Source organism: Plecotus auritus (genome assembly GCF_963455305.1).
Source record: "Plecotus auritus genome assembly, chromosome: 4".
NCBI lineage: Eukaryota > Metazoa > Chordata > Mammalia > Chiroptera > Vespertilionidae > Plecotus > Plecotus auritus.
In genome coordinates this window covers 43,122,419-43,145,915 of record NC_137775.1, presented here as the reverse complement: position 1 = coordinate 43,145,915, position 23,497 = coordinate 43,122,419, and the positions used below count along the sequence as shown (strand labels likewise).

General features: G+C 45.3%; 1 protein-coding gene across 1 annotated transcript in view; it reads right to left on the bottom strand.

Moving 5' to 3' along the window:
- The window catches only part of PREP (prolyl endopeptidase), a 111,895-nt gene that overhangs the window by 7,004 nt on the left and 81,394 nt on the right, over positions 1 to 23,497 (bottom strand). The window contains exons 11-13 of the mRNA XM_080664279.1: positions 7,342 to 7,478; positions 3,757 to 3,851; positions 586 to 717 (exon numbers count right to left, since the gene is read on the bottom strand). Of these exons, the coding sequence (XP_080520405.1) occupies positions 586 to 717; positions 3,757 to 3,851; positions 7,342 to 7,478 (364 nt within the window). The remainder of the gene's footprint in view (positions 1 to 585; positions 718 to 3,756; positions 3,852 to 7,341; positions 7,479 to 23,497) is intronic.

The following is a 23,497-nucleotide window of genomic DNA, read 5'->3' as shown; positions in this document are numbered from 1 at the left end:
CATCTCCCAGGCTGCGTGTACATCAAGGTCTCATACTGGGCCTGGCACACGAGGTACTCAATACTTTGGGAACAACTTCTGTGACTATTTCATTACCCTTATGTTGTAGATCCATCTTAACACATACCTCATTTCCCTCACGACTTTTCTCTCTGTACCCACAGCATTTAGCATCACCGGGTATAGTTATTCAACAAATGTTTAGTGATAATCACATCTTACAAGTCCTGACTCACACAATCAGAGGGGTTATCAGGCTCAGGACTGTTGTGCCTGGACTCTAGAAACCTGTGGCTCCAGTGTGTGGGGAGATGGGACCAACCTGGTTGGAGAGAGAATTGCAGTCTAGCCCAGAAGAGCTCAGAGCAGGGAGGCCAGACAGTTTTTGTAGGCTGTCATAAGTCAAGTTTAGGGAATGTAGGATCAGCTGGGTCTTTAGGCCCAAATGCAGATGGGTTTTGTTTTCTTTGTACCACTGCTGCCATCCATGAGCCAAAGGAAATCAAGAACTGTCAACAGTGCACACGAAAATCCCAAGAGTGTAACTAGGAAGTACTAGTACAATGAAGAAAATTTAATCCTTACCCACTAGGAGGCCTCCATTTGAACCTCCATTAATTGTCAGCCTCTTGGGAGACGTGTAACCTTCCTTTATAAGATACTCAGCAGCACACTGAAAGTCATCGAAGCAGTTTTGTTTGTTGGCCAAGATACCACCTACAATGAGCCAAAGTGCAAGATAGTTAATTAACAGCACAAAACATTAGAAAACATGTCAGGTTAACCTAAGGGAATTCAAATGATGACAGGGCATAGTCTCAACTACTGCTCAATTTAAACATAATGGGCTAGCACTACATTTAGAAAAATGCCTCAACCAAAAATCCATCATCAATTCCACAATTGCTAATCCATCTGGTGGATTTATATTTTCTCTAAGAACTCCTAAAATGTAAAAGGCATGTGCCCCAAAGGGAAGAGATGATCTGTTACATTAGTGAACCATGAGAACAAAAGAACCTATACTTTAGAAAAGCTGAGCTTAAAATGAACAAGATCAGAGCAGGGTTCAGTCCTCTGAGCTCCACCCGGCACACCCGATGGGCCTGCGCGGCTCCGCTGCCAGGGAAGACCAAAGTGCTTTGCAGGAGTTTGAAATGGGTAAGTGAGGACAAGGTTCTCCAATTTTGTTGTAAGTAAGAATTTGGTAGGGAGGTTTCTCAAGTCTCGAATGAAGAAGGCCCCAAACATCTCCCCAGGGAAGCTGAGCTTTCTCATCTAGAAGTCATTCTAATGTGTAACACCACACAAAGCAATTCCTTAAAGAGAGAACATCTGTATGGTCTTGGAACATCTAAAAGTAAAAGCAAAATGGCCAAGGCATGCCCCCAGAGGGACAGATGTCTAAAATAACTGCCTCTGAAGTAAGAAAGGCAGACATCTAATTAGATATCTGAGATTAACCACGTCTGCAGAAATTCAATTAAAGATGAAGCAGTGTTACTGAAGAAACTTTTTCCTATCAAACCAAATGTTATTAAGATTTTAATAAGAAATTATCAGTGAATTAGAACAGCCAGGATGACTCAGTTTCCAGGAATAATATCATTTTGGGTATAGAACTATAGTTTTAAAAGAGCATTACATTAACAGAAGGGAATTTAGCTGTATCAGTATGTTCCAGTCTAACTGGGAAAAGGTCTGTTTCTGGTCCTTTCACTGCCTAAATTTGGAGAAAGCTTATGAATCAGTCTAAACATGGTCTACTTTTAGCCTCAGTCAAGCTCCCCAAGGCTTCTGGGTAATAAATTCCTTCTAATTAATAGAGAGATGAGACAGAAAGTGCTGACCAGGACCAAGGGCCCTCGGCCCTATCAGAGCACGATGGGTACCTGATGGCCAGAGGGGTCTTACAGAGAAGAGTATGGCTCTTTGCGGACACCACAGGAGTCTGTGCAGTTGTGTGTATTTTTGGGTACACCACAAACCTTTAAACTAGGAAATCGGGCAAGATTAGGGGTCCAGAGGTAGCATGTGGATTTGGAATGTAAATAAAACGTATGGTATAGGGAGATTTTCTTCTTGAATATTCTTTTATCAGTCATCTCTGAATTATCACAACGTTACAGTATGATTTTAGTATAACTAAATTCTAATATCGGGTCAAAGTTAGAATTATATAATGAATTCTATGCTGTTTTAAATACAATGACAACTGATAAGTCTTTGGGGATGTCATGGCAGAAGCTGACCTGAGATGACAGGCAGGCCTGGAGTCCATGTATCAATTAGGAACTCGTGCTAAGAGGCTCAAATAGTTTGTCGTCAGCCCTTGGGATGCATGCAGATGCTCAGGGGTCAGGCCTGGGCCTTTCCTATATCTTGACACCTAACAGGCTCTTATGAAACATGTCTTTACAGGTCTACCATCATCTCTGCTGATTGGATTTTATGCAGAAAACCAGGGCCAATGGCCTCAGGTTGGAGACGGTAGGGAACAAGTGGATGAAGGGTGGTCTCTGAGGTTCCTTCTGTGGGAGAAGCGCCCTCTCACCTGGTGCTGCTGGCCAAGCACCGGTGGCTCCCTTTGCCCCAGCAGGCCTTCTATAAACGCTGGCTGATGAGGAGGGAGTGGAGGAGCTGGTGGAGTGAGGTGCCATACCCTCCTCCATGGGACACAGGAATAAGACAAGGGAGAAACATCGTCTTCAGGCTATTGGTTAGTTTATGAATTCCAGATACACAAAAGCCCGGGAGAGGGGGTGTGCTCCATGTATAAAAAAAAAGGAAGAGGTAGGGCTTTAAAAGTAAAAATTATTATTCTTTGAGCAAGTTGTGACAATCCTGGAATGAAGCTGAGTATAGAAGCAATATCTTCAATCAACTAGAACACATGCTTGGGAGGCCAGAGAAGGGAGACGGAGTCGTTTAAGCCAGAGAAGAACAATGACTTAGCTCTTTCCTAATGGCTGCAGGTGCCGAAGTCACAGGAGCAATGCTGGGAGGGCGAGATTTCTCAGTAACTTTGGGGAAATGAGAACACAAGCAAAGGATGCCCACATTGAGAACAGGAAAGCTCTAGTTTAGGTTGTTCTTTTCTTTAAAAAGAAAAAATGACTCGCTTTAAAGTCTGTTTGAGAGAGCCAAATAATGAACAGTAAAAGCCAGGCCAACAGGAGACAAAACCAATGCCAAAGTGCCCCCCCAGACTTACTCTGATGGCGATAAGATAAAAATCTACCGGCCGCACCGCCAGCAAAGCAAATAGTCCTGATTATGGTCTAGAGCAGCGGTCGCCAACCGGTGGCCCGCAGACCACTGGTGGTCCGCGAGGTCCGAAAGGTTGGCGACCGCTGGTCTAGAGTGAGTGTTTCTGAAAAATAGGTCAACAGAACACAAAAGAAAAGAAAATGTGTGAAGGTGAAGTTGTGGGGGAGGTAGAGGAAGGTACAGGGGGATATGTGGTGATGGAAGGAGACTTGACTTGGGGTGGTGAACACAATACAACGTAGAGATAATGTATTATAGAATTGTAACCCTGTAACCTATATAATTTTATTAACCAATTAAAAAGGTAAAAAAACCCCAACAGCACGAAGTTATTTTTAAAAAGGGAGTGGTACCTGCAATGTGTTTGAAAATAGCCTTCATTTTCATTTGTTTAGTGAAATGCTCTTTCTGGTCCTGACCCCTCAGCTCATTCAAACATAGCTCTGACTATGCCATTTTTACATTTCTGTGGAGAAAAGACCTCACCTTTATGCCACGTCTCTCCGTATTCACCACCTCCTCGGATGTTGGCCACTGCGAGGATGCCACCCATATGTCTCACAAAGATAAGCCTGGACACACTGAGAAACAATAAAAATAGTTAAACTTCCATTAACTGCCCAGTAAGGACTGCATTATTTCCCTCCATATCAAAAAAAAAAAAAAGAAAATGTATCCCCCAAAACACTCCATGTGTAATGTCCTCTAAATCGGAGCCCAATATTTTTGTATTACCTATATAACTTCTGATTGTTTAGCTGCAAAGCTCATACATGCTCATGAGCATTCAGAAGATCTCATTGTACTATATTGGTAAATATCTCACCATACAAGCTGGGAATACAAAATTCATAATGCAGACAGAGAAAAACAGAGGCCCTCATTTCATAATGAACATCTTTTAACATCTATCTTGGCAAACAAGATACTGCCACCCAGGTGACACAGGCCTGGTGTGAATGGCGCTGGGCTCGTAGGAACACCAATAACGGCCCCTGCTCTACTACCTTTATTTTTTTCCTCTCTCTCCACATTGTTCAAATTGGAAAAAAGGAAGCTCTTTCTGAAGCATGGATTTTAAACAGTTTTACAGGAGCTCAGATGTTCAACTAGACAACATACATTAAGAGAGGTAGTAGTGGTGGAGGTGGAGGTGGAGGACACTGACCAGAACGTAAGAATGGAGAGCTCACGGCAGGAGAATGTTTTCTAGAAATAAACAGAAGAAACTACAGCACCAAGTTTCTAGGGAAAAGAATTAAGTCCTTTGGAAAATTTGGGTTTCATGTTTTTCTCCTCCTCTTCCCACTCTGGTCCTAAAAATGCTGAGTGACATTTATTTTTCTAGCTTCAGTTAGTTAAAATTAAAGTTTAACTATTTGAGAACTATTTCTGAGAAGTTTATCCTTCTTCCTTTCAGTCACTGGGGAAACCATGGGCTTCTGCAACCTGCAGCTAATTTCCTGGATCTCGGGGAGGAAGAGGAAAGATAGCTGGGGTAAGCGATGAGAGCATGCCATCACGCTAGCCAGTGGTCGGCAAACTCCTTAGTCAACAGAGCCAAATATCAACAGTACAACGATTGAAATTTCTTTTGAGAGCCAAATTTTTTAAACTTCTTCTAACGCCACTTCTTCAAAATAGACTCGCCCAGGCCGTGGTATTTTGTGAAAGAGCCACACTCAAGGAGCCAAAGAGACGCATGTGGCTCACGAGCCACAATTTGCCGACCACTGCGCTAGACTGTCCAAATGTATCTTCAATTGCTTGGTCTTTTCTTCGATATTGTTCATGCACCTCTGATGGTCTCCACTGAAACCATCAGCACATCCACTGGGTTCTGGGCTGAAAGTGGCTAGGGGCTCCTCTTTATTCATCTCCTGACTCCCAACACAGCAGGCTTCATAAATACTTGTTGCACAAATGACCAAAGACAAATGATGTTAACTTCAGATCTGCTCAGGGACCAGTGTTGTCTGGATCCTCGCCACCCCGTGGAGACCAAGGGTATGGGGCTCAAGGTACGAGCCTCTGACTCGTCCATGAGATGAAGCACATGTTCACTGGCCCTACACTCAGGTCTCACTGCAACTGGAAACTGAAGCTTGCATTTCATCACTCTGGGTGAGAAGAGGGGCAAACAATGACATACTCTACATTTTGTTGTAAGGATTAGGTGAACAGCTATTGCTTTGCATTCTTAGACCAATAGGCACAGGGAATAAATATGACTTCTGGTTTTACCACAGACATGGATACTAAGAAATAGCGAATCTCATTCCTGGGAGGCTCTGATAAGAGATGGGAAGCCCGTCTGTGGGCTCAGGCCTTGCCTAGCATAGAGCTTGGTATAGAGAAAGCAACCTAGAATGCAGAATGGTGATGTCACTGTGCAATGAATGAAGAGCAACTCATACGATAATGCCTCTCAAGTCTTCTGAAAATACTGTTCTACATAATGATTTCACACCTTTACACCTCATAACTGACAAAACCAAACTCTTTAGCCAGATGTTCAAGACAGTCCACAATTTGGCTATAAACAGCTTCATTAAATCCTAAATAATTAGCAGAATGCTACTGATATCAAGTACTTGAAATAAAGTAACATTTAAATTTGGGAATCTACTCTGAATTTCTGCATTCATGTCCTAATAGTCACCCTCATTTCTTTCCAAATAAGGAAGATGAATCTGAGAATCAGATTTCATGGCGGCACTATTTAGAAGTTGGCTTAAAACTGATCGTGCTGGTAGGAGTCGCCTTGCTTTTATTAAAAACTAGAGGCTCAGTGCACGGGTGGGGGGGTCCCTCGGTGTGGCCTGCGGGGATTGGGCCGAAACCAGCAGTCCAACGCTGCCTGCTGCTCCCGCTCATCCTGGCCCCTCTGTGCCTGCCATGGGCTTGTGCCGTCAGTCCTGATTGGGAGATCACCAGCCGTGAGACCTGTGTCTGGCGTCCATCCCAAGGGGGGTAGGGGTAGGGGTGCCGAGACACGAACGGCTCTTTGGGCAGGCAGTGGAATGGCCTTGCTGGCTCGGGATCCATCCCACTGGCGTTCGCGCCGGTTGTTGGGAGCCAAATGATGGCTGCTTTTATACTGTTTCTTCCTTGCGGAGTGTCTAGGGAGGGGAAGCAGCCACAGTGCCCAAAGCCGACTTCCAGGAGGCTGGCGGTGCTGTCAGGATCGTGCCGGCAGCACCAGTCCGTCGATGCCTGGCCTGTTCTTTGGAGATTGGACCTGCAGGACTACTGAGGGAGTGAGTGGCTGATGCCGGGCTGGTGGGCTGCTGGGATGGGTCGGTCAGCTGACCGGCACTCCCACTGTGGGAGCGCACTGACCACCAGGGGACAGTTTCTGCGTTGAGCGTCTGCCCCCTTGGTGGTCAGTGCGTGTCACAGCGACTAGTCGTTCGTTCATTCGGTCATTTGGTAGCTTAGGCTTTTATATACCTAGATGCTCACAGCAAATTCCATTTTATACTGTGAATGGGGTCGTAAAATCAGGTTTGCAAAGAACTGGCAGGAGACATTTATATAAACAATAGAAAATGCTTAAATTTAGATTTTTTTCCCCCTGAACATAATTACTGGGACATAATCACAGAAACTGTGTAGGACAGTTTAAAATGGATGAAATAATAGAGTACACAAAAAATATATTTATGGCTGAATGTTAAGATAGTGTATTTTAAGACTTGTGCTGCTGAAAAAATATCATCAGAAGCTGCAAAATCATTCCTTATGAAGAGAATACTGAGAGGACATGCCAAACACGAAGGTAGGCGCTGCCTTTGTTCAAAACTCAGTGGATACGAACCTTCCGTTCTCTGGCAGCTATAGCTTCAGCATTTAGTTCCTAAACAACCTGTTCCACTAAAGACACAAGATCAGCTTGTAATGCTGCTGGAATTCCTGACCGAAAATGCATGTAGTTAACGTAATCCTATCCCTTCATGAAAATGACAAGCCAAGAAACATATGGTTAACTATATGAGAAAAAAGCACGATTTAACAGACGAGGCTCTGGTTTCCTTCCACTGGATGGAGGGGATCATGGTCCATGCTTACCTGTAGTTGGGTGTGATCGAGATGTTGAAGCCGCCGTAGCCATATAAGAAGGCAGGATGAGAGCCGTCCAATTTTATGCCTTTTTTATGCACGATGAACATTGGAATCTTGGTACCATCCTTGCTAGGGTAGAAAATCTAGAACACAAGAGCCGAATGGTTAGAGTCAGCACTACCGCGTCATCACCTGCATGCTGTTCCGTGGGAAACACACACAGGCAGTAGTTCTCTCTTCCAGATGTGGAGCAGCACAGTGGAAATCAGCAGGGCTGCCGATGGTGGAGCGCCTTTCGGCTTGTGTGGTGACAGCCAGCGTGGAGCAGTGGAAAGCACAGGTGTCTGAAAGGAGACTTGAATTTGAATTCTTATTTCACAGCTCTCTAGCTAGGGGACCTTGGACATACTGTTCATCCTCCCTCAGCCTCAGTGCTTCATCCCTAAAATGTGGCCTTCACAAGGTGCACAGAAAACACACATTTGTTTTCCGTTCCCACCACTGGAAGAAGTCAGCTTTGGCCATCCTGCCAAACAATTCAGTTTAGGGAGACTTATTTTCTAGAAAACAAATTTCACATTCAACCGCCTTTCTAAATATTAAGATAAGTGGACTGGCCTCATTTTTCTATGTACAACAGTTAAATTTATGTTAGCAACAACAAAACATATATTACCTTAGAAAGTAGATGGAGAAACACAGAAATCCTATTACTTCAGGTCAAACAAAGACATTTTTCTCCAGGATTTTTAATTAAGGCTCATAAAACCTTCCTGAATCTAAGCAACCTCAGGCAAGTTCAGTCACCATTTCTATATTCTTTACTTTTTTGATAAGAAGAGTAAAAGGATAAGAAAGAGAATATTAAATGCTATGTAAACGATAAGCCACAGAATAGCGATAAGCCATCAAAAGATGATAATGGCCCCTTTTGGACAGAAAATCTATAGATAGCTTTCTCTTTGGGTAAACATGGTTTCTTTACCCCAAATGACATCTAGAACGTGCCCAGCTTAGAAATGTCTTGCTGACCTCACAAGTTACAGTTCGAGGACAGAAGCCTTTACACTTAGTGTTACTTGCAGCCATATTTTATCCGAAGCTTTTTAAGTAGCAGTCCTATCGTAGAAAGATGTTGCAAAATGCTTGGAAATAAAGGGGGTGGTGTGTGTGTGTGCGTGCGGGGCGGGGGCGGGGGGGGAGGAATGCAGATTTGGAAAAAGGCATCACAGGCCACAATATGTGCCTACAAGTCTGGCAGGTTTTTGAAACCTGCCAATAGTAGTATAAGAAGCATTTGTTTCTGACTTGGATAAAAATACTAAGAAATAGATAAATTTGACAGTTTAGGGATCACGGAGAAGAAAACTCCACAGAGTTCACTATTATCAGAGGAGCAGAGTTTTATTTAAAGTTAATGTAGTGGCAATTAGCAGCCTCTGATAACGTGTGACTCTGTGGGTGGTACAAGTAAATGCGGAGTAAGAGGAACCCATTTCAAGTGATTCGCAGGGGCTGATGAGCTAAAATTGAGGGCCTTCAACTCACACTGGGGGAGAATTTGAAGCACTCCAACCACAGTATCACGACTTTCTCCAGTGACTTTAATCAATGAAATTGATGACCTGTCTAGCATGCTGACCTTCCACAGGCTTAAATCCCTCAATGTCAAGACCTTTACTTCCATCCCACTCATTCAAATATTTGCTCAGTCCATTATTTGCCAGGACCTGCACTAAACACTGGAGACAAAGATGAACTTAAAGTCTACAGAAACAAACTCGCACTACAAACACCCATCGCCTTAGCTTTACCTTCGCCCTTAGGACTTCAAACTCTTCTGCAAGGAACTCTGACATCACACCACCCCCAAGACTCCAATTTGTTCTTTCACCACCTCCTTCCCTTCCTTATTTCTGGGGCACCTGCCTTGTTTTTTTTTTAACTCTTACTATGACATTCAGTTCCTTATACTCTGTCTGGCTGTCAGCTTCCCTTGGGCTTTCTTGGGCAGCATGGGACCCTTGGCCAGCCCCTAATGCCGAAAAACCTCTAATTCTAACCTAACCCACTGGGTTCCTTCCACTCTGGGCTGCTGGGCACTCAGGAAATGCTAACTCACTTCACTGAAAACTGATAATACTTGAACGGATGGGCTGTGAACTTATATCTCCCCTGTCCCCCAAATGAATTCCTTATGTTTTGCTTCCTATGTCTTTTAAAAATGTCTTCCTTATACCTTTTTTTTTGTTGTTGTTCCTAATATCACTTCCAAAGTAGTTCTTTCCAATATTTCCCATTTTCTTCCATTCCCAACACCACTATTTGTATCCTTTGCTCTGTATCTGGCCATCTGCTAGGAGTTCTTACCAAACCTTCTTTCTGCCACCTTCACTCACCATCTACAACCTCAGAGAAAGAAGGATCACTTGGCCTCGATTCCATTCCTTACCAACTCCACCACTACCTCACTCTTCCAATTACCACAACTTCATTTTTGTATTCTCTTCCTTTCCTTGGCATACCAACAGACTAAAATTTCTCCTATCCTATGTAACAAAAAGAACCTTTTGTATTGCCCTGTCTACCCCTCAAGCTAATTTTCCATCTTCCTCTTCCTTCCTGATCAAACATATCTGCAATAACCTACACCCACAACTCATACTGGGTTACACTGTTATTCCCTTTGTCCCTACCACTGCTCTTTCAAAGGGCGTGAATGAATGTTTTTGTCTCTCTTCTTGTCCCTCCATCCCTACCTCTACCCAGTGGTGTATACCCTTCCACACCTTTTCATAAGTTTATAGAGACACATCTATGTATAATTATTCACACACAATTATATATGAACTAGAGATCTGGTGCACGAAATTTGTGCATGTCGGGGGAGGGGGGGTCCCTCAGCCTGGCCTGCACCCTCTCGCAATCCAGGACCACTGGCTCCTAACTGCTCACCTGCCTGCCTGCCTGATCGCCCTTAACTGCCTCTGCTTCGGCCCCCGCCATGGCGGCTTTGTCTGGAATGACGTCCGGAAGGTCATTTGGCTGTCTGGTCTAATTAGCATATTATGCTTTTATTATTATAGATTATCATATCATTTGTTATTATATGCCAACACAGAATCAGGCTAATATTGGGCTACAACTTACTTCTCCCACTCCTCACTTAGCAAGACATCATGGACTTCTTTCCAGGTTAAAGCACCCAGATTTATCCCATTAAAAAAAATAATTGCTGCCTCGTATTTCATTGTATAAATGTACACAAATTTATTTAAACGTTTGTTCACTGACAAGACTATTCTTTTTTTCTGTTATCAATGATGAAATACATCCTTTTAAGATAAATACTATGCAGTCATGCTAAGATTTCTGAAGGATATATTCTTTAGACTTGAAATTGCTAGATCAGAGTGTATGTGCATTTAAAAATTCAATAGATTCTGACAAATACTTCTCTAAAAATGGTGTATCAACTTAAGCTGCTAGTGACAATGATTACCTAAGTGTCCATTTCTCATCAGCAGTGGATGTTAAATGGATTTTAATTTTTTGCTAGTTCAGTAGGCACAGTACCATCTCATTATTGCCTTAAGACTCAGTTTTTAAATTAGTAAGCATTTTCATCTATTTATCAGTTATGTCTTATCATCAGAGAATAAAGTATGCCTAGCCTTTAAATTGTGTTACTGTCCAATTAGTTTATAGAAAGTCTTCCTACATTAAAAGTAATAACCTTTTTCCTGTCATGTTTTGTTTGTATTTCTTTTCAGTCTATAACCTGCCTTTGTGGTACCTTTTTTCAACCTTCCTAATCAATCCATTACTAGCTTTTCTTCCTCTTACCAAATGCTGCTGTTTTGCCATTTTCTCTAGCTGGTCTTCTCTTTTATCTCTGTAAAGCCCCTGTTGCCATGTCTCAGAGCTCCAATCAACTACTGCGCTACAGACCTTCCTGTCCACATTTGCGGGCCCATGCGAGGGGCTGTGACCTCGCCCTGGTACGTGCTCCTCTCCCACCCTCTTTTATTTCACTCTCTCCTCAGACACCCAACGGCCAACTCCCCAAATCATATTGATGCCAAGGATGCCCAGGCCCTCATTCAGTCATTTCAGTTCTCACAACCAGAGACCCCTTCTCTCACTTGGCAGACCTGCTCAGAATCCTCTACCTCATTAGCCTTAAACCAACTGGTCTCCCTGACTCCTCCTATTTGCTAAAGTAGAGTGGTGGAATAGAACCTCTATTTTTAGTAGCATAAAAAATTGCAATGTAATTTATATATAGACAATCGCTGACTTATGATTTTACTTACAGTTTTTTGACTATACGATGGTGTGAAAGCCATGCACATTCAGTAGGCACCGTACTTTGAATTTTGCTCTTTTCCCGGGCTAGCTATGTATGGTATCATACTCTCTTGTGATGTGGGGCAGCAGCAGTGAGCCAGCTCCCTATCTGCCACACAATCACAAGGGTCAACAACTGGGACTCTATAATGTAGTATTAAGTGCATCTTCAACTTCTGATATTTTCAACTTAACAATGGGTTGGTTTATCGGGATATAACCCCACTGTAAGTCACAGAGCATCTGTGTATATAATACAGTAGCCATCAGTGCTGGGTAAGTAGACAAAATTAGACAATTGCCAAAGCTTAAATCTATGTGTTATTTTTCTATTTGCAATAGCTCACTGCTACCACAATACTCAGGTTCAAGTTAAAAAGCAAAAACACCTTTTTTTTCCTTTCTCTTACTTGTAACAAAATGAGACAGCTGACGTTACACATGCATTCTTCACTGGAGGCACCGCCCTTTAATTGGATGACGAAGCTTTTACGGGACCCTTAATGGACAGGGAAATGAAGTGCTCACATGGGATCGAACAGGCACCCACTTGAGCAACAGAAAAAGTCTGTCCATCACACAGGCGCATCACATGGAGCTGGTGGGCCCCGTCCTCCCTTCTTGTTGTCAGCAGCAGAGGGAATGGGTGTGCAACAGATCCGGGTCAGCAAGGAGCCAGGAACCAGCATTAGCAACAGGTCTGCCCCCGCCCCCCCCCGCCCCCGGCATACCTCTCACCCTAAAAGACGACAAAAGCCACCAAAGTACCCACAGCAGGCTGTCTTTGCAAACACCGTGAGATCTCCAAAGAGGGACCATTTTAGCGTGCTTTGATATGAAACTTGCTTCAGGGACACCACAAATCTATATATAAAAGGCTAAGTGACCGGCCATCTGCCCATCTGACCGACGGGCACATATGATGCACACTGGCAATCCTATATAATAAAAGCCTAATGTGCAAATTGTCCCCTTGACCCGGAATTTGACCGCTCGCTATGATGTGTGCTGACCACCAGGGGGTGGCGCGGAACATGGCAGGCACCAGCAGCTGGCGGCAATGGAGGTGCTGCCGGCACCGATGGGCCCTGATGAAAGCGGGACTGCAGCGGGATGGTAGAGCAGGTCAGTGGGCGGCACCAGGCCAAGGCGGGTGAGAGCGGGGCCCAATTGCCCTGCCGATTGCCCTGCAGACAGCAACCAGTGGCGGCAGTAGGGGGTAGGCCACCGCCCGGCTCCCAGGCACTGAGGGAGCTGGGCGGGGGTGCCTGGCCCCGATCAATTGCCCCACAGGCGGGATGGTAGAGCAGGTGAGGGGGCAGTGCCAGGCCAAGGCGGGGTGCCAGGCGGGGCTGCGAGGCTGGGGGCGCGAGCTGGAGCCCGATCCCCACATGCCACCCCGAGGGACCGCACCTGTGCACAAATTCATGCACCGGGCCTCTAGTTTAAAAATAAACGTTGACTCGCACATGCGTGATACATGTAAAGCTCCTGCTGGTGCCAATCACACATGTGTGTTTTGATCTGTCATTGTCTATCATGAATTTGGTTGTTTTTGTTGACATTCAACGTGAACCACATTGTGATTTATTCACCGACTGACTGGCTGGTACATATGATGTGCACTGGCAATTTAAAAATAAACGTTGGGTTGTGCATGCACGATACATATAAAGCTCTCACTGGTGCCAATCGCATGCGTGTTTTAATTTTATACTACTACTAGAGGCCCTGTGCACGAAATTTGTGCACTTGGGGAGTCCCTCAACATGGCCTGTGCCCTCTCGCAGTCCAGGAGCTCTCGGGGGATGTCCGACTGATGGCCAAGGGGAGTGGGCCTAAGCTGTCAGTTGGACATCCTTAGCACTGCCGCAGAGGTGGGAGAGGCTCCCGCCATCACTTCTGCGCTCACCAGCCGTGAGCCCGACTTCTGGCTGAGGGGCCCTTCCTCTGTGGGAGTGCACTGACCACCGGGGGGGCAGCTCCTGTGATGACGCTCAATGCAGGAGCTGCCCCCTGGTGGTCACTGTGCGTCACAGCGGCTGTCGTTCCCTCGTTCGGTCTATTTGCATATTAGCCTTTTATTATACAGGACATTATATATACTATTTTGACATGTAATTTTTTGCAGTAATGTAATTACCGCATGAATCTTTCTTCTAATTAATTTCCTTTCAATGTGCATGAATCCATGCATCGGGCCACTGGTAAAAAAATAACTATCACAACAGTGATTCAAAGAAACAGTTCTTTCTAAACATGAGTGAGCCAGCCAAAGGTTGCTCAAACTTTGAATTAAGAAAGCTTTTTTCCTTAAATTTTGTTTTCCTCCCCTTTAAAAACTAATCTTCATTGTGGAGCCTCTCACTGCAGCATAACCACGTCACTTCACATAGAAAACCAAGAACGTTAGGCACAACGAGGCATAAGGAGCCGCAGCCTCTGTGCAGGGCGTGCTGGTTCCAGCGAGAGCACAGCGACAGGTATTTTCTGAGCAGCTGCAAGACGGTGCACCCTGGTAAAGCAAGTCGGCATCAGTTATTTCTCAGCCCCGAGAAATTAAGGTGACAATTCCAATCTCTGGGGATTTCAAATGATTCGGATATGAGGACTTCATCCAGCCGGTCATCTCTCCCATTTTTACAAATGACAAACCTAAAAGCCACAAGAGTAAGAAACCTGCTAAGGTAACCCTGCAGCTTATGGAAAATTACCACTCAGGTCTCCCAAGTCCAGAACTTTTCTACGGTATCACAAAGCAATTCACTTCAAATTATGACTTCCTTGTAAATATCTTTATGGGGAGTAATTCTGCAAATTTTTGAAACCGTTAAATGCAATTTTATGCCCCCCCAACCCCCCCACCCCCCAATGATTAATCACATCTCTAGGGAACACAGAAAACAAATATTCTCCCGGAAATATTATGCTTTCTTTGCTTTTCTGTTTTTGTTACCCTCTTGAAAAGGCGACTCACTCAAGCATATCAAAAGCCGTTTTCCAGATAAAGGGGTTATTATTTATTTATTTTTAAGCTAATGGGCCTGCTCGAAAGATGATCCTTCTCCACACAGTATTATTCACTGTCACCATTTTGAAAAAAATACTGAAATAATAAAACCCCCACCATATCCACCATATCCTGTCATGCTGTTCTACTAAAAAAGTTCAGTTTCAATAGTATTTTTAAAAGGCTTAACTGACATAATTCATTTCACAAAAAAAAAAAATGCCTGAGAGAACCATAAAGAAAGCATCCGCAAATTTCTAAGTAATTAAGTTTAAAAGAGCTTCTAATTTTGTACACTTAAAACCATATTCTAATGAATGACTGCTTAACAGGTAAGAGCTCACAGATCTTTGAGTTGAAATCCTTTAAAGAAATGATTAAGGAAAAGAGAGAGAAAAGGTTTGCATGAAAAGTGCATAGTCGTACCTGGATGGAATTAGAGAACATTATGCTAAGTGAACTAAGCCAGTCAATGAAAGAAAAATACCACATGATCTCACTCATTTGGGGTAATGAAAAACAGTATAAACTGATGAACAAAAAGATAGATACAGAGGCAGTAAAGCATCAAACAGACTGTCAAATTACAGCGGGAAGGTTAGGGAGAGGTGGGGAAAATAAGAGATCATCTGAAGGACTTATATGCATGCATATAAGAGTAACCAACGGATGCAAAACATTGGGGGGTGAGGGCATGTATGGGAGTGGGGTGGGGGGGGCAATGGTAAGATATGTACACATATAATACCTTAATAAAAAAATTAAAAAAAAGTGCATAGTCGAAAATATCAGAAATGCCCATCCTTATGATCAAGCATGACTTTCCAGAGACATCACCAAACAGACAGGGGTTTTACTCTGGAAGAGCGTTTTACTGTGAGACCGCAAGTCACTGAATGCGTGTCCAGCTGACTTAACATCTGAGTATGGTTTCTAATAGATAAAATCAAAACATCTGCCTTTAAGGGAAAAAGAGGAGCAAGAAAACATAACAAATCAAGGGAACGTTCCTGTTCTTCAAGAGAATGACATCATGTATGAAAAACTCAGCTTGTCTCCACCGAAACGATTACTTTCCTTGAGAGGAACACATTTAGTAATGAAGTCAATCTTATTAAGACACTCAAAGCCGTGCAAGCATTTAAGCTCCTGAAAACAATCTTCACCCCCGAATTTGATCTAGTTTCGATTTGGTGCTGAGGCAGGTCCAGGACTCGCATCATCACCAGTAATGGGGAAGGGAGAGGCAGAGGGCCAGCCCTTCCGAGAAGAGCGTCTGGTGACAGCAGCTCCTGCCTAAGTTTAGAGCCTGACAGGTTACAGGAGAACGTTCATAAAAGGGTGCTGGGCTCCTCCTTTTATCCAGGTTGACAGAGGCCACGTGTGTGGCCTGTGCCAGATGTGGCGAATACATCTGACAAGGAGCGGGGCTGCTCAGGAATCCTGCGGTCAACACGAGCAGGGACTGAGACGGTCCATCGCCAAAGAACCGAGCAGAAGGCAACCTCATGCTCCCGTCTTTGTAAAACAAGTCGCATCCGAAGAACTTCCCGGGTCTTCGAGCAGGCACTGCAGATTTCTGTATCGTGCTTGGGTTAAAAACACGATTCTGACATTAGATAGTTATAATCCTGTCTATTTTTGTAGGCATTTAATTCCGGAGGGTTGGGGAAGAGCTTAAGAGTCACCTTTAGGTCAAAAGGAAAATTTCCATTCCATTTTGGTTTACCTTTCAAAGGAAGGATGAAGATTTAAAAATTTTCACAGGGCATCTCAACAACAATAAAGTCAGCCTATTAGAAATCTGTTTTAATTTTTGGTACATTTCTTGAGCACTAACTATGTGCTAAGTGCTCTACTGAGAGTCTGCAGAAATGTTTCAGCTCTCCAAGGCTTGGCCATCTGTTTTTCTGAATAAAAAAAACCTATTCCCAGTCTCAAACTGTGGAGCCAGAAGTGAGACAGAGAGTGGAAGGTTCTGGAACCAAGAAAGAAAGAAGGACAGTGGTAGAGGCACAACTAGATCTTGGACTACTGGCACTTTGATGAGTTTATCTGAGAGGCATTCAAGTGTTTTAAGGTACACAGGCATTCAGGGCTACGATGAATCAATATGACTTGACTGCCGAATATAAAAGCCGTCTTCAGTGCCACTGCTCGGATTTGGGGTCAATGCAAACACTTTTTTTTTTCTTCAAATTTTTATTAAGGTATTATATGTGTACATATCTTACCATTGCCCCCCCCCCCCCCACCCCACTCCCATACATGCCCTCACCCCCCAGTGTTTTAATGCAAACACTTTTAATCAGACATTTTCACTAAAGCACTGTTTTTGCAACAGGCACTGTCTCTAAGGCACTTGCAGAAGGCATCCATTGTCCGGTAATAAGGCTCACTACAACGGGACTGAAACTGAATGTGGAATGCACGTTTGCTGGTTTTGCTCTTAATGAAAACAGCAGGATAAATCCATCATCGAGGCTATGAGCTCTGCACTGTCTGCATTCAATAAACATTTGCTGAATGAATGAGTTAGAATTGCATGTGAAACGCTCTCTTTCTAACCCAGTTGCCTCAGTTCTTGAGGCTCAACATCATCTTGGATGCCTCTCACACATCCTCTTCTCCCCGCCTGTCTACATGGCAGCCCTACCACCCAACAGGCCTCCTGCTTCCGATCTGGCAACGGTGACCTCCCTGAGATCTTCCTTTTAATCTGGCCCACTCTCCTGTTCCTCCCCATTCTCTACAGAATGGATTTCACATTTAGACCAGCAATGAAAGCTCTTCACTCTCCGCCTTCAACTTTTGTGAGTCCTTCTCAACCTCCTCTGTCCTCTGCACTGAAATGGCCATTTCCCACCTCCAGACCCCCTGCTACCAATGTGTACAGACTAAAGTATGACTCCCCCCCCAAAATTAATTGGCTTTTAGGCATTCACTTGTTAGACCCCCTCTGCTCCTACCCAGTGCATCTCAGGCAGGTTCAACCTCTATGTGGCTATTTCTAGTCACGAGAAAGGACTTTACACAAATGGAGCTCATTTCATTTGGGGGGGCCTCTCTAACTGTTAGAAAGTTCTTTCTTCCCTGAAAACGTTAAAATAACTGAAAGTAAACAAAAATTAGCCAGGGCGCTGGAGACAGAACCTACTGATAGTAAATCCCTATATAAGCTGTCAACTAAAATTTCCATACATTTAAAAACAAATAGTAAAAATACCTGCCAGTTAGTTTCTGTATTTTTCAAACAGAGTTTTCCTTAGTCCTTATTTCAGTCAAAATACATGTTATTTATTTTACTTGATATGTTTAAAACAGTTACGTAGTTCTCACCATGTACCAAGCATCATTTACGGGCTTTATAAATAGCCCCTCATGTTAACATATGAGGTCTGTACCATGAATGCCCCCATTTTTTAGAGGGGATCACTCTGCCCCACAGAAGTAATTAGTTCAAGTCATATATCTCCTAAGTGATGAAGTCAGGATCTGAACCTGGGCCATCTGAACCCGGACTCCCTGCACTTAGTCACCATAAACGAGGGATCAGCAACCCCCCTGGCCCCTCCTCCAGAGGCCCCTTCTCCAGGGATCCCCCCCAGCCTCCCCCCACCCCGCCCCGACAGGCAGGTTGTGCCCTCCTGTGTCTCCCTTCGGGAGCCGTGAATCTATTTACTTCTGTACCTAGAATTGCACGTGAAAGACAGCAGGCACTTGAAAACAAAAGCTAGATAAATGCATGAGTGAATGCTTAAACTAAACCTATGCTTTGCATCAAACAACATAAGGGCATTTTAAATGGCAGTTCATTATAAAAAAAAATAAATCCACACAAACAGTGCAGCCTAGAGTCTGGCATCAAAATGCCTGTAAGCTGAGTAATAAAATACAAATTAATTCTGGCTGAGAGACTTAAGAGGCTACACAAGCATGGATAAGGTTACACATTTCCAACTTATTATTACTGAAAAATATTTAATAGCTGATGTTTTCCTTACACACAGCTGTTAATCTATTTTACACGCAGGGGAGCTCTGTGGCTCCTGAATTAATCAGTTATGGTCATTTACTGCACGAGACAGTTACCTGCAACATAAAGCCAGACAAGAACACCTGAAATCTATTTCAAATCCTCATTAACTCAAAACTAGCAGACCGCTTATTTGTTTTATTGTATTTGAAAAAAATAAAATCAATAACCAAAATGTTGAAAAAACAAACTCTGGGCACAGCTTTAAAAATCTGTGGCTGGGAGTTAATGTGCTCCTTAAAAGGGGGCACTCCGGGAGCCGGATGCTAGGGAGGAGAAGGGAGAGCAGTGTGCAATCAAGCCATTCAGGCAGGGTGGGGGGACAGGTGAATTGCCTAACACAGAGCTGGTCCTGAACTGAGGACAGCAACAATAGAAGCCCAGGAACCGGGAAGCTGGCACAACCGGCCAGGTACCACCTGCCGTTTGCACACCCAGGGGAAACAGATGCGGCAAGGCACGGTGAGAAGCAAAGGCGCACGGTTTCGCTGCAGAAAGATGAGTGATTGGAATACTGAAAAGGTGAATTTGGAAGTGAAATTCTCGGGCACAAAGACACGGATGCTAGTTTCTGTTGGACACATCTAACGCTGCTATTACACTCTGAGCCACTTCTACCTAGAGTCTCCCAGACAACACAAACGCAAATCATTCAAATAAAGCCTTCGGGTGAGTAAGAGGCAAGAAAGAAACCCACCATAAAAGACCCTGAGTCACTCAGGCAGTAATCCTAAGAAGCCGGCTCATGAGCATCACCTCACATGTCACTGCCCCCACTGGGAACCCTGAGGCCAGGAGCGGACTCACTGGCTGGCGAAAGCAGGTGCAAAGAGGTGGCCAATTAGAGGAGATGGAGCCAGAGGCTCGGAGGAGCACCACAAGTAGCTAGTGGGAGGCCACTCACCAGGGGGCAAAGGGGAAGGCGGGAAAATGGAAGGCAAATCCTGCTGCGAAGGTGCGAGCACAAATGCTTCTGTGATTTAGAATCCCACCTTGGCTGTGTGAAACGGTTTACAGTTGTGCAGTAGAGTAACAGTAGCAAAAATCTCATCATGAAATCATATAGTTTTTTCTCTTTTGATGGCTATGAATCACCACCACCCCATTTACCCCAGCACTACCATGATAGAAAGATCTTGTCTATTCATTTTAAAATGCAGAAATAATGTATTTTTAATCACACACACACACACACACACATACACCTTTTTATTATCACCAGTAATCAGGGTGGCATTAAGATAATAAACAAATCAAAGTCTAAGAAAACTGAAAGTTTCAGATGAATCAACGAATGATGGTCCACGGAAGATCTAGGGAAGATGTCGTGCTGTGCTGATGATGGGTAGCATCCAGGAGCGTTTGGCAATTATGAAGTGTTGGGATCTGTGTGCAGAAAAGCTGGCTAAAAGCCAGCACACCAAGTACAAAAACTCTCACTCAGCCAATTCCGCGTAATACCTGTTAGGGTCACCAAAGGAGGTCCGCACGTGGCCGATGGGGTAAAGAATTTTATGTATTAGGTCATCTGGAAACCAGAGGGGCTGAGCCCCAAAATGGCGGCAGCCCCCAGGGCCAGGGAGTCGGATTGTAAAGGACTGTAGGTGGACTTTTTCGGCAGGGGATTCCCTGGGCGGTCCTGATCCTGGGCAGTGCGGAGGGGAAAGTCACTGGTCTGAGAAAATGGAATGTGGTCTAAGCCACAGGAAATGTCGGTTGCGAAATGATCTGAAAGGTCAGTTTCCCGGGGAGGGGATATTGATTTATTTGATCAGACAGAACAAGATCTACTACCCAGTAACTGACGTACAAGGCCCAGGGTTGGAAGAAGGCCCCTCACTCTTGGCAGCAGCTGGGCTCACTGGCTCCCGACAGCCTCCTCGGTCCATTGCTACCTGATGTTGGCTGACTGTTCTCAAATGCTCATGGCCCGTCCCAACACTGCAAACTGTGTCCCTGTGACTTCTCTATACCACGCCATCCTCCTTGAAACCTCTCCCCTGACTCCCAAGATGCAATCTCTCAACCTCCTCTCCCCCTAACTAACTGCTAGTGCCTCCTTGAGACTGTACACAGCGTTGGGGTTTTCAAGCCAAGCCCATTGGTTCATTCACCCCCACCCTGGAAGCCTCAGGATGCTCCCTGACTCCTGATCCTAATTCTCCGAGCTCCAGGCAGATACCAGTGCATCTGGCACAGGCCCTTTCAGGGGGTCCCCATCATAGAGGGGATAAATTCTCTCCCCATCTTGGTGCACATCAGACCCTCTGGGTTTGGACCGGCGGCTTTTCCAGGCTCGTTTCCTGCTGCTGGGTTCCAGCCCTGGTGCTGAGGATTCTTCCTCCTCCAACACCCTCCTCCTGGCTGCCCAACACCCTCCTCCTCCTGGCTGCCCAAAGCTCCTCTCCAGGCAGCCTTGTTCCCAAGAGCAGTCCCAGCCGCTCCTCCTCCTCTGGGTTCCCACAGAACCTGTGATCAACTTTCATATGCTCCCCCCCGCCCAACATCAAATTGCCAAAAATGTTTGATTATATCCCCATTTCCCCTAGTAAATGCCACTCTTCCTTATATTCCCAGCAATGCCAGATCACAAGGTAGTAGCTTAATAAGTGTTTGTGAAATAACTGCACCTATTTATTTACTTAGGCAATCTTCTCCCTTGAAAGTTCCATGTTATCTGAATTAGGATTAGTAAGTATAACTATCGTTATCTTAAGCACCATGGAGCACAAGGACCCCCGAACCTCAGAGACTAACAGCATGGGGGACATTACAAGGAACACAAACAATGAGAAAGGAAAGGAAAATTAAATGCGTGAAATCAGCTGCTTTGAAAAACATTAGAAAAACTAAAGGTCTTTAAAAAGTAATAAAAAAAATCCAAAGTAATGATCATAAACTTTCATGAAACATAAGGAATGGGTTAATTGAATTTACATGTTAGTAGAATTACTTTATTTTTTTTTACAGATCAACTTGTCCAAAAGGTTCTCACACATTTGTAAGCAGGCAGCCATGCAATAAAAATGCGCTAGGAAAATATTTGAAAAAATTACTTTGATGCTCTAAGAGGGAGGGGCAGTCGTATCATTTCCTGCTTTGGTCACAGACTATAACCCAAAATACTCTTAAAAACTCCACCGAAGTACAAATGGTAGTGACATTCATTTTCTGACAATATTTGTTGGATTTGAATGGGCAGGACCAGTTATCATAGGAAAAGAGAGGGAGGTGGTCCAACACAGAAATTTTACAGAAAGGAAATGTCCCCTATATTTACAGGTTTTTCGCAATCACAGTAGGTAATTTCAGAATGCATCATCTATCACCGCCTCTCTAAGTACATGTATCTACTCTGTGCTCTGGGTACACAGCAGTGGGCAAAACCACTTTCTAAAGAACACAAGCAAACGAAAAGATAATGCCAGCTGGTGACGGGTGCCCTGGGGAACCGGTAATGCTGGGCGTGGGAGGAGGGGCTGGGAAAGACTGCTATCTTTGCAGCATGGAGAGGGAAGGGGTGCTGAATGGCGCAGTGAAAGGAAGCGAAGGACTCGGGGTGGACATGCTGGGGTGTGGGGAGTGCGTGCTCACCTGCAAAGCAAGAAAGCCCGTCTGCCTGCAGCTGGGTGGATGAGGGGAGAAAGGCAGAAGCCTGACTGTGGGGCACACGGGCATTATTCCAAGCTGGTCACACTACCAGACAAACATGATGATCATAAGGGATATACTATTTAGTAAAAAGCCACTTTATCCTATGAAACAATAGCAGAGTCGCTTCCTTCTGACTGCTGATCTCAGAACTGGCTGCCCTGCCTGCTAATACTGACCCCAGCCAGGAAGTCTGCCTGCTAATGTATCAAGAGGAACATAAATCATGCCCCAAACAGACACCAGCACCGACTCTCAGTACAAGAAACTGAAATTCACTCTCATCCCAAGGAGAGGTTGGCTGGATCACACACATTTTACCACCGAGGAAAACACAGCACAGGAGAGGCACTCCAGCAGAGAGAGCCAGTTTCCCACCACACACAGCCCTGAAGTGGCCTCCAGGCCTGGGGCCAGCCCTGTGCTGTGGAGGGGAGGAGGCCTGGGGCCAGCCCTGTGCTGTGGAGGGGAGGAGGTTTGGGGCCAGCCCTGTGGTGTGGAGGGGAGGAGGCCTGGGGCCAGCCCTGTGCTGTGGAGGGGAGGAGGCCTGGGGCCAGCCCTGTGCTGAGGAGGGGAGGAGGTTTGGGGCCAGCCCTGTGCTGAGGAGGGGAGGAGGTTTGGGGCCAGCCCTGTGCTGTGGAGGGGAGGAGGCCTGGGGCCAGCCCTGTGCTGTGGAGGGGAGGAGGCCTGGGGCCAGCCCTGTGCTGTGGAGGGGAGGAGGTTTGGGGCCAGCCCTGTGCTGTGGAGGGGAGGAGGTTTGGGGCCAGCCCTGTGCTGTGGAGGGGAGGAGGCCTGGGGCCAGCCCTGTGCTGTGGAGGGGAGGAGGCCTGGGGCCAGCCCTGTGCTGAGGAAGGGAGGAGATTTGGGGCCAGCCCTGTGCTGAGGAGGGGAGGAGGTTTGGGGCCAGCCCTGTGCTGTGGAGGGGAGGAGGCCTGGGGCCAGCCCTGTGCTGAGGAGGGGAGGAGGCCTGGGGCCAGCCCTGTGCTGTGGAGGGGAGGAGGTTTGGGGCCAGCCCTGTGCTGTGGAGGGGAGGAAGCCTGGGGCCAGCCCTGTGCTGTGGAGGGGAGGAGGTTTGGGGCCAGCCCTGTGCTGTGGAGGAGAGGAGGTTTGGGGCC